This window comes from Pelecanus crispus, chromosome Z (genome assembly GCF_030463565.1).
Source record: "Pelecanus crispus isolate bPelCri1 chromosome Z, bPelCri1.pri, whole genome shotgun sequence".
NCBI classification, from domain to species: domain Eukaryota; kingdom Metazoa; phylum Chordata; class Aves; order Pelecaniformes; family Pelecanidae; genus Pelecanus; species Pelecanus crispus.
This window is the reverse complement of record NC_134676.1, coordinates 13,765,521-13,777,683: the sequence shown is the minus strand read 5'-3', so window position 1 is coordinate 13,777,683 and position 12,163 is coordinate 13,765,521. Positions and strand designations below refer to the sequence as shown.

The 12,163-nt window shown below is 39.8% G+C and overlaps 1 protein-coding gene across 1 annotated transcript in view; it reads left to right on the top strand.

Moving 5' to 3' along the window:
- The window catches only part of ADAMTS12 (ADAM metallopeptidase with thrombospondin type 1 motif 12), a 172,328-nt gene that overhangs the window by 55,905 nt on the left and 104,260 nt on the right, over positions 1-12,163 (top strand). The window contains exon 3 of the mRNA XM_075726476.1: positions 9,163-9,337. Coding sequence (XP_075582591.1) covers positions 9,163-9,337 — 175 coding nt within the window. The remainder of the gene's footprint in view (positions 1-9,162; positions 9,338-12,163) is intronic.

Here is a 12,163-nt window from a genome sequence, read left to right as displayed (position 1 = left end):
CTGGAAAATGGGATAATTGTGCTTTCTTCCGTCTATCTGCACACGTTGTGGCAGCTGTCATCATTTGTATCTCTGCTCTTCTGGCTGTTGACTAGGGTTCCTGTGGGTCACAGTAATACAAACAATACTTGTCAATAGAAACAATGCTACTCGTCATTTGATCAAATATTTGCATTTAGTTGTTCTCTAATGAAGTTTGACCTCTGCAGTATTAACATTGTCATGCTCACTAGCTTGAAATTAGTTTTAGAATGTAAGTGAGCAGGAAGCCAAAACAGCCATGGTGCTTTCTGTCTCCAGGATTAGAGATCATGTCTGCTCTGTGGAACCTCTTGCTTGTGTTTTTATTGTTAATAGAAAGCACAGTTTAGGCAAGGAACCTCTTACCAATCTGGTGTTTAAATTTTCACTGTTCAGTGTTACATAGGCTTTGAATCATCAAACTTGATCTGCTTTGCAAACTGTAAAATGTTACTGTCTTCCAAATCAAAGCTTTAGAACTTCTCATCAGAAGCTTTAGAACTTCTGATAGCAGAACTTCTCATCCTGCTATCAAAAGTCTCAGGAGGGGATTTCAAAAGCTGGGTAGTACAAACCATTTTTATAGTGTTTATTTTCATTCTCATGAGAGGCTGTTCTGATATTGATGAGATTTAAAAAACCCTATTTGTACAATGTAAGCCCCCTGGATACAGTGCTTTCTGAACAAGTTTAATTAGAAAGATATGAATTAGATGTTCCAAGACTGTTTTCCAGGAATAAAACAGCTGTTGCTTTTTCTTGTTCTTCAAAACTAAAGGTCATTTTTTGGAGGAATTGGGCAAACTTTTTGTTTTATCTCAGAATAGTGACACTTGCCAGGTTGGTTTTGGATTCCAAATGAAATAGAAATTTGCAAGAGTCTCACTCTCTTGTGCCTGTAGACAAAGTAAGTTTCTTGCACCTGAAGAAACAGCTTTTTTCTTTTTTTTTTTTTTTTTTGGTAGCACACATTGCTATTAAAACTTCCAGTATAAAAACAGGGGAGAAGGGGGAGGGAGAAATCATGGATAAGAGGAAGAGTCAAAGCCTCAGAAAAATATTGTGTTACTGTTCACCGAAAATTGCCCTTCAGGCTGGATAGCAAAGCTTATTGATTTTTAATTTAGATTTAACTTGCTGTCAGATTCACCCTGAGGTAGAGCTTGAGGCTATATTGACTACTTTTTCATACACCTTGCTTGATGGATTGCCCCATGTGACCTAGCTGATTTTTGCAGGATGAAAAACTTCTGGGTGCGCTTTATCTTCAGGAGTGATGTAACTTGCTGTGCAGATGGGCTCAGGGCACAGGCTAGGCACTATCCACTCAGCCTGTCCCGGTGGGGTGTCACCTCACTGGCTTTGGGCAGAACAGGCAGCCCAAAGGACTGCAAAGGACTATCTTCTCCAAAGGCACAGTGGACTTGTTAGCAACTGAGCGACAAAGGAAATGTTGATAAAAGGTGCCCCCGATCTCAGGAGTGCTCTGGGCTTCAGAGAGCTCTTGGTAGTCCATCTCTCAGCTGCAATGTGGAAATCACACTGGTAAATAGAATAAGGGTTCAAACTGTGTTTGTGTTAATGAATTAAGCTGTGCCATGCCATCTCCCTGCTGGATGCTCAGCCTGTGGCAAACACAGGCTTGTTTGAACTTAATATAACCAGCACTGGGAGTTGTGTAAAATTTATTAAATGTCATCTTTGCTGTATTTTAAGACTATAAAAATGGCTACTTACTAAATTTCCTCTAATGGACAATCAATTTTACCCTGTTGGAATTTAGTGGTGTGTCTGAGCTTTAGATGCAGCAAAGGAGGACAGTTCTGGATTAAGGAAATCAAATGGGACATATTTCAAAAAGTAGCAAATGAGAATGTGGAACAAAGCTGAAAGGCTCTCTGGGAATTGGACAACATGAAGTGACTGCTGCTGGGCAGTAGGAACACAGCTTCGTGTTCCTCATGAGCTGCTGGACATCTCAAAGCAGAAGCCTGTAGAGAGACTAACGAGGCTTTAAGCAGCTTCACAGGCACAATTACCATCTTTCGTTTGTGGATCTTCTATTGTAAGAAAAGAAGTAAGATGGGATATTTCTGTGATGCAAATAAGCTGTGGCCAGGAGGGCACCCACAAGTGATTGTATGAGTAAGATACCTGGACTGTTTCTTCAAAGGATAATCAGAAAATAGTTGGAAGAAGTAATAAATGTTTTTAGGATGGACAATAAAGATTGATAGTGGATGACACCATGATGTATGAACAAAGATGTCTTTTAAATTTACTTGTTCCAAGTTGTATTATTTTCATGTGAGCATGCTCAAATCCCCGCAGAAGATTAATTTCACCAATAATTTCCTTGAGTATAAATGAATGTAGCCACGGCACTTCAGATTCTGTAAGAGATGCAAAGCTCACAGTGAGTTGGAGATCCATAGAAATTATTCCTGGCTATCAGAATTGCTTAATGAGCTGTTTCTGGGGCACAGCAGAGGAGCAAATGAACACAGGATTTGGAATGTTTGCTTCTCTTACCTGTTTTCATAAAGGGTAGATTTTTAATACCTGGTGTGGTCACCAGCAAGCTGATGCCATAACCCAGAGTAATGATTCTCTGCCAAGGCTCTCAGCTGCGTGATCATGTATTGTAAGTGGTTGTATGGTAGCTGATCGACATGACCATAGAAACTTGACTTTTCTCCTTTGCTGAGGGTATGTCCCCAGCCAGGAAGATCCTTATGTCAGAAGTATTCAGGACTGAAGTCTGACCGTTCTAACGTGAGAACTGGAGGGTATCGGACACTTTTTTCTCCTCTAATACCTTATTGCTGCCACAATAGTCCACCTTGCTGTAAATTTGGCTTTGCATTGATATTTTTTTTCCCCTCTCTTTTCTGTCTGGTTGAGCTGTCTGAGCCCACATGTGCAGGGCCTAACTGCACATTTCTGACACCTCTGAGCAGTTTCTCCCAGCTTCTAAAACATACAAGGTAGCAAGTATGACAAAATAGTATATAATCTTGTGATATGGTAGTATCCTGTTCTTTCACTCACTTTGTCATCTTAAAAATAAGCTATAAAGCTATGTTAAAACTATAAGGCTGTGTTCCAGTGTCGTAGCACCTTTTTCACCAAATGCTGCTGAAAGCATTGGTTTTTTGTTTGCACGACTCTAAAAGAGCTAGAATGTTGTCCTTTTCTGTGGGTGGTGTTCATAAAAGTCTCTTGACAAATTTCTCAGTACCTAACAAATAATCAACCTCCTCCTTTCTGCCTGAGTAATGGCAGGTCCGTTTTTTGTAGCCCTAGCTGAGGACAGAGGTGAAAATTTTACCTGGACCCTCATGTCACCGGGATTGTGTTCTGACTGAGATAGGAACAGAATGACAACTCGAAGAGAAAGATTCTTGAGAAAAAAAATAACACACAGAGAGCAATTAAGTCATAAGCTGAAAAAGAAAAATAAACTCAGCATGTGTAATATTTACAGATAATTCACTTCACCAGTTCAGTTTTGATTATATGTGGCTGAAGTTCTCTGGTAATGCATGTTTCCTATGGCACAATTTTTTCTTTAATTAGAAAATTCTTTTATTCAAACTGCATTTCTCTTACTGTGCATTACAGTTGTAATAAGCAGCTGGAGCAAAGTACTGAAAGGTAAACCCAGCATCTTGTTGTCTTATTTTTGTTTCGCGTTGCTTCTAAAAACTTGCCGTGTTTTCAGAGTCTGTCACTGCCCTGTTGTCAGAAATACTGCTGTCTGCTTTCAGTGAGTTACATGCTGTTCTCACTACAGATGTTATTTTTTGGCATTATTGTCAACATACTCAGTTATGTAGCTTTAGACTGCATATTGTTGGGTTTTTCCCTGTCTTTTTCTCCTGACATACACCCACTAATTCCAGCCCCTCCTGTCTGGGATAACATTGCAATTGCAAAACCTTAGCCAAGGCTAAAGCTGCTCTTTTCCCTTCCCACAGAACTCAGCTTCAGCTTCCCACATGGAATTGATTGAAAAAAATCTGCCAGAAAATATATTTTAACAAAACCCCTGAACTATTGACCGAAAGAAATATGTGAAAAATATTTGCTTTCTACTGGAAAACACAGATTTCTACTGAAAGTCAAAAAAGTTGGTTGAAAACTTTTGTTGATGTCCCAGGTTCACCATGTCCTCCTGATGAGCGACATGTAGTGTGGAAGATGCGACGTGTTCAGGGAGTTTTTTGTGTCAAAATAATGAGGCACTTGAACTAAAAATCCTGTTAAGTAATGTAGCAGCACTTCCAAATACAGTCTGGGAAGAATTTTTGGACAAAATGTGTAAGAATTTGGGGGTGAAGGGGGAGATTTGAAGGAAGGGAGAACAACAATTTTAGAAGAAATTCTGTGGTAGAGTTTTAGATTTTCCCCTATAGGCATTGAGGGAAACAAACAAACACCCACACCCCACTGCCACCTCACACCACACAGACCAGACACCTCCTCCCCTCCCCCCCCCAATTTTCTGGCCATTTCTATTACTATTTTACATGGTAGCTTTTCATAAAGACATTTAAATGAGGGAAACTTGGCTGCAGTCATTTTTTCTGTGGTGAAAACTAAACTCTGTAATGAGCGTAAATAAGGCTGGCTTATTTCCGATGAGGCTTTCATAACGGTGCTCCTTTGTGTATTCTGAGGCCGTGTGAATGCACTCAAAAGCGGATGATGCTACAAACTGCTAAAAAAAAAGCATATATTGTATGTATATGTAGATTGAAACCTGATGGCCTTTAAATGACATATTCTTGCTATTATATTTGAGAGTTAGAAAAGAACAGATCTAAAGAGCAACACTAAAGAACTACTTAATCAGCAAAAGGAATTTTGCCAGTTCTCGGTGCTTTGAAGTCAGTTTAAAGTGAAGATTGGTGGTGTTTTCTTCCAGTTGGTCTCAGCATTTCATTTCTCGGTGTGTAGCCTGTGCAGGATGAAACTGCAAGTGCAAAGCGTGAGTTCAGTAAGTGCTGGAACTCTCTGGAAGCTGTTGGAAAGCACATCTGCATGCTGGAAGCGGACTTTTACAGTCACTTCTTCCCAAGCAGCACTGGCCGGCACAGTGCGTTTCCCACTCTCATTTCCTTAATTGGCTTTACCCGTAGGTTTACACAGGTATCTCTATAACACATTTCCTTATAAGACAGAGCAGGAAATTGAATTAATAAAAATATTCTTTCCTCTAGTAGATTAGCATTTGAAATATGAAATATTTCTTTTTTTACAGTAATGGACTATTTGTGAGAGAACCACATTTCTCAGGTTTAAAACCATGACAATTTTATTCCCTAGTGCTAATGTATGGTGTCTTTATACTTCCAACTGATAGATTGTGTAATTGATGGATTTTTTAAATCGGTAACTTAGAGTATAACTTGTGTGTCTTTCCTTTATGATTCTGGACAGGAGTGAAAATCATGGTTTCTACCTGACAGCCAATCAGTCAAAAATAAAATAGTTTCAGGATAAACAAAGCAAGGATAAAGGATTTTGATTTAGAAGATCTACAAATGCCTAACTTCTCTTCCAGTTACTTCTGGGAATAGCCATGAGAAGAGCTTTTCTCCTGGAGGGTATCAGCTCCTCTTCTTGTTGTAGTGCAAAAGTGGAACTGGCAGGTGTTTCTAGAAATTCAAAAAATTACCTGGTACTAGAATGGGGAAAGTTTTGAGGCAGGTTCCAGAACTGATCTTTTACATGAGCTAAATGTTATGTCTTCATCTTATCTCTGGTAAGTTGGGGCACGCAGTGCAGCTATTTGCCGATAACAGAAGTGGAGCATGTCATAATGTTTTACAGATTTTTAGGGATATGGAGTAATGCACATTTTTGGTATCAGTTTTCAGTTACTTTTGCAGTCATGAGTGTAATACGTCTGTGCAGAAAGGTCTACAGTTCCTGAGCCTCCCTAAATTTGCTTTAGCTTATGGTACTTCAGATAACACAGGACAATAAAACATTTCTGTACACCGTTTACAGAGCTGTGTTTAAGACACTGGTCTCAAGAACCCTTATCTCCTCTTGGACTGGTGGCTGGGAGAGTAATACAGACCAGAAAATCTATTCAGGTTATTTTACTTTTTCTGTTTTCATCTCCTCTTCCAGCTTACTTTCTCCACATGCTGTAGCACCATGAGAACTGCAGCTGCACGATAAATTAGGGCAACGCATGCACTGACTTCAGGCTAGCAACATGGATAGAGAATACCCATATGTTGAAACTGTCAGGGAAGAGGGAGTACTCAGGGATGTTTAGTAAGACGCTGACTGATACCTTTGGAGAGAGAGATGATCTGGCCTGGTTACAGTATGGTATTTGTGTCCTGTAACAGGGAACACATTGAGGCAGAGTGGGAGAGTGCAGATAGTACTAAAATGCCATGTAGGATGTAGTGGCATTTCTTTTATTTTGTATTGTAGTGATGACGGTTTCATCCAAACTTCAAACTTGTAGCCTTGAATTCATGATACTGATACTTTTCAACCCTACAAGAAGCAACAGGAGCGAAGGAAGCATCCTCCTGTCCCAAAAACCACTTTTTAGGCAGAGGTTAAAAGTGTTTTTCATTGGCCATCGTGAGGTCAGAGCTAAAACCAGAGAAACTGCAACAAGCTATGTCTGTGGTTCAGAAATATTCGGTCAGTGGGCTGACGGGTACACTTGAACTCTCTTTGGTGACAAAGCTGGCTTATATATTTCCATGCCATCCCATCAGTTGTTTGTGGGGATGCACCATTGCACTAGTGCCTGAAATGGCTGTGTGGGTGTGCCCAGTGGTATTGCCAAGCCAACCATGGAGAGTTGTGCATAACCTGAAAATATTCTTAGGGTTCTTCTTGTTTGATTCTGAGTTGGCAGCAGTTCTAGCTCCAGGTTAGTTTTGCTACTCTGCGGGCTTAGTTGCTTTCCAATAAGTAGAGATTTTCTGATAGTCCTACGGTGTCAGGAGCAGTTGTGGCAAGTTGAACCTTGAGTTGATGACACTCTGCAAAGTCTGGAATGTCTTCTTGGTAAAACAGGTCCTCAGACTTCTTCATGCTCTACAGTGACTTAAGTCTGGATGTCAAGTGTGAAAGCAGCCTTTATCTTCTCAAGATTCAGCAATCTGTAGCCCACAAATACAAAAGTTCTGGCTGTTACCAACCTCTTCTACAGAACAAATGTTAAAGCTATCATGGAGAAGTTACACATGCCTGAGGTAGCTTTCTTCAGGAGAGATCTGACACACAGATGTTGCCTTTTCCAGAAATTAAGGGACATGAAAAATTTCCAGGTTTTCTGCATGAAGTGCAGGAGGCTTCTCTTGAACCTCGCCTCATGTAACAAAGAGGTGACAAGCAGAAAGGTAGTAATTACAACTCGGAGAAGGATGGTGCTGCTAACCATGTTTATGTTGATATTCAGTTATCTATCAATGTAAAGAATGAAGCACATGCAGTAGATGTGAGTCAAATAGCCACACATTCCTGGAAAACACCACAATGGCAGTGGTAAGAGCAGTACATGAACTAGTGCGGACAAGCAGTTACTGCAGAGGGCAGGAGGGACAGCTCCTAGTTTCATCCCAGATCTAAAGGAAGACTGGGAGGATTTCTGCTGCAGGTGGGTGGGACAGTACAGTCATAGTGCTGAACTTAACAAATGTTGTCCACAGAATGCCAGCTGTTTGGGGGTGTTGTGGCTGTATTGGAACAGGGATGGCTTGGGATAGAGTTATAGCAAAAAGCTTTAAGACTGTGACAATAGATATTCCATACTGAAAAGCGATAATGTTAAGAAGACAATAATATGTGCCTTTTGAGTCCTGAACCTGTGACATTCTTATGGGTGTAACCCAGGCTTCAAACCTAGACCAGCCTCTGGCTTTTAAACTTTGACTTGCATTGGAAAACTGGAAGGAAAGAGTTTCTTAAGAACTGTTGGGCAAACTCTGTGAAATGACAGTCACAGTTATTTTTTTGTACAAGTTTGCTGTGGGAGGTGTTGGGCCTGTGGCAATCAGAGTGGAGGCAGAAGGTATCTGGTAGAGGGGACTTTGAAGCACATTGTGTGGAGATCTCACTGAGCTGCCTTTGGGCTCCTAATACATAGAGACCATGGTTGTTTATTTTTTAAGAATGCTTTTCTGCCAGTCATATGATTTCCTTCTTGTCCTTATGCTCATACTGTCTTTCCTACCTGTCCAGGGAAACTATAAGACCTTGGAGTGCTTCAAAAGGGTTTTAACATTTGTCTGTCCTTGTAAGTTTGATGTCAGTAGATCCTTTGCTTTAGATTTAGTGCTGCTCTGTATATTTTGAAATGGGAGGGCTATACAATAGTTTTGCAATGTTAGCAATCCCTGCAAAAATGCTGAGACACAAGGGACCAAGGCCATGCCCAGTTGCATGTGTCTCTTAGATAATGGCAGAGCGAGGTGTAAACTAATCCTATGTAGTCCAGATGGATATCAAAGGTCCTGTAGCTTAGTCAAAGCTGGGAGGTTGATACAGAAGTTATAGCATGAGAAATGTTACAGCCTCTGTTATGCAGGTCTTTTCTGTAGCTTGCTATAATTCATGAAAACCTACTTATTTCTTCCATTGGAAGCCTGGTGTCTGAGTGGGTTTGTAGTCTGAGTCGAGGGTGGACCACACAGTCCAGCCCATCTGATGGGTTGTGTAATCTGACTGTGGAATTGCAGCTAGGAGCAGAATTATGCTTTGCACTTGTGGAACAGCTTCTACTCAGGGCTTGGTCTCTGGGGAATGGATGCAAAACACCAGAAGAACAAGATGCAACTCCTAGCGCATCATGTTTGACAAATTAACTTTTGACCTTTCAGTGTCTTTGTACAAATATGGGAGCCTCTGCCTCCGTATACAGGATTTCAGGTTATTAGGAAGAAGGTATTTTTTCTGTGCCCCTTTGGACTGTTGTGCCTTTGTGAGGTACAAAGCAATCTTGATGTATGCAGCAAAATAAACACTGAAAATCTGTTGGTTTTGTATTTCTGCAGTGTAATGAAAAGCTCAGTGATGATGATATGAAAAGGGTGTATTTTATTTTTGATTTCCAGTACTGGACAGTAGAGATTAAAAATTTTTTGTGCTTATTTTCAGACTGGATATTTCCATCTGCCCCATGGAGACTACTTCATTGAGCCCATTAAAAAGCATCCACAGAAGGAGGGAACACCCCATCCCCATATTATCTATGCGGCAAATATCCTTCAAAATGCTTTAAGGAGAAGACGGGCAATCCCGATGGAAAAAGAACAAGCATGTGGATTGAATGGTACAAATATTGCTGGATTTCTGCCTATTTGCTTTCTGCATCTTTTTAAGCAGCTTTTATTTTCCAGTGGTGTGTGCCTTTCCTTCTGCCAGGCTTTTTTTTTTTAATTCTGTAAAAATGCAAAATGAGAGCATCTCAGTCAAAACACCTTGGAAGCCACCCATCTGGGTTCCTTTCTGAAAACTTAAATCCCCTTTACGACTGCTGGGATATGTTTTTCATGCCATTAATCCTTTCTGCCCCTCACTTCTTTTTTTCCAGCCAGAACTGTTCAGTGAGTTTGACTTGAATTCTTGAATAGTTCTGGGATGAAAATTGCAGTCATTATTATTTTTAGTAAAGTATTCTCACACCACATAAATGCTGTCCTCAACATAAAATATCCCCACTCTAATCCATGGTTTAAATTTAGGATTTCTAGATTCTCTGTGATAATTACCAAAATATTTAAAGACTTTTATTTGGTTGTTCTGAAAGCGGAGTGGAAAGGAAGCGTATATCTAGAGTGTAGCTGGCATCTCCTAATTACAAAGTGAGTTCCTTTATTTAGTAAAATCGTTTACTTGATTGACTTCATAGCAAAAATTTACAGATCTTGCATTGATTTCTAATCCTCAGTCACGATTGCTGTTGAAGTTTTACTGCTGTTTAATAGGAATTGATAAATTGACGAAGCAAACAACAACTCAGCTCCACTATATTTCTGGTCATAGACTCGCTTTGCACTTCTTGCTTGCTGGCCAATAGCAGTGTGAAATGATAGCTGGTGGAAACTAGAAAGCTGATGATGAGGGGGGAGCTATTCAATCTTCTGTGATACTGGGTACATGAGGATAAGGGGAAGCCATAAGAATTAATATGAATGCTGTTCCTTATTATTTTTCATCAAATAAAAATACCTCAACTTGCTAGACAAATAAGCCTGAAGTTGAAAAGCCATGAACATCTAATGTTGATGTCTATTTTGACTTAAATCTAAAATACCTCCCTGATTTTCTTTTTCTTCTGATGACTGCTGGGATAAATAAGCGGAATTAGTTTAGGTTTGCCTGTGAAGAATGAGAAAATGTTTTTGCCTATAGTCTTCCAGGTTTCTTTTATGCAAGACATAACATCCGTAAGCAATTATTTTAAGTATGGAGAGGAGACAGGAGATACCAGGGATCATGCTGTGTATTAGCTTTGTGTAGCCTGCTTATTTTCTTTCTACCTCTCACTTTTACCTCTTGTATCTTCCTTCAAAGTCCTGCAAAATGAGACAGAAAAAGGCTGGCTGTACCTGGATGCTGGGAAAAACTGAGCATAGCTTCCCTGAGATTTCATCACTTAGACTAGCTAAGTTTGCTCTAGTAGGCTTTTGAATTTAAACTGCCTGTCTGATGTTATTGATTCTAATGTGACAGAACTGTTCCTAGTGGTAATAATATGTTCATGATATTCCAGGCTAACAAAGGGAGTGTCTTATGAATTCACAAAGTAATACACTGTCATTTATGCTTCTATGTTTAACTGACTCGATCAGCCTTTAGAGGTAATGTCTGCTTTTCGTCAAGCAGTAATCTGCTTGACTGTCACAGAACTTAAGTAATCAGTGTGAAAAAATGCATGGGGAAAAGAAGGCATTTCCTTCATTACATTTTTGCCCTTTGTGTGACAGGATATAACAATCATTGGTTCCTCTAAAGGCCTGAACTCTTAATTTGTGTGTTAGGTTTTGTTATCTGACTTCTGTTGTAGGAGCTCTTCAAAAAGGGTAGAAAAAAGAAGTCAGTGTCATCTCCTGTTTACATTATGCATTGTCAAAGAGCAGTTGTTCTTGTTAGAAGTGAAATACAGAACAAAAAAGGAAAGTGACTTAATTCTTGCTTTCTGTGCTAAATATATTCACTACACAGACTTTGGGGAATAGTTGGTGCATAAATAAATTTTAAAGGTGGTAAGTTGTCTCTTCCCCCTTTTCAAGACCTCAAGGACTTCACGCTGTTAAGTTTGATGCCAGAACATTGATACACCCACATGATATTACAGATGGCCCAGAGTAATGTCTTTTGGGGTCACTTTAAAGCAAAACAATTTCAATGTACAGTTCACATTTAATTGTAGAAATGAATTCTATTTTACAGATCAAACATCATGACCATTTTGTATTCTCAGCCCTAGCTTTGTCCCCACTGGGCTGGGGCTTAACTGAAGAGTTGCCTGCCATATCTCTTGTAGGAACTGGTTTTCAGAATCAAATATTTTAACCTTGTCAGCTGAGATTCGTCATACAGAGTGTCTGCTTTTGTTTATTTGAACTCTGATTCTGTTTGTTGTTGAAACTTAAGCTAAGACAATTGAGTCATTTCTAAGACTTGTGCTTGGGAAACCCTTTGTGTGCCCAGACTAAAATGCAGTAGTGATTTTTGCTTGGAAAAGTTGAACCACCTGGATGCTTTCAAGTCAGTGCACAAAGCTGGGTGGTGGTAAGAGTAATCTTTTAGTCAGAACTAACCTGTCTGTCAGGCAAGGAATATAAAGACTAATTGTATAACCAAATCAAAAGAGAGGAATTAGTGTGGGAGGGAATAGGTAGAGGATGCTGACTTCCTGTGCAGTCCTTTTCAAGCTTTTTTTTTTAATGCAAGGACCATGTCACTTCTTGGAAGAGGCCCTGTGCAGCATGCTCACAACATTTACTGTGGCAATAACCTCATGAATCTCCAGGCTCCAACCTACTTGCCATCTGTCTCATCTGTATACAGTAATACTTTAGCCTCAGTTACATTCCAGTGCTCGTGCAATGATTATATTAATTAGTTTATAATTTGCAATATCCTTAACAGT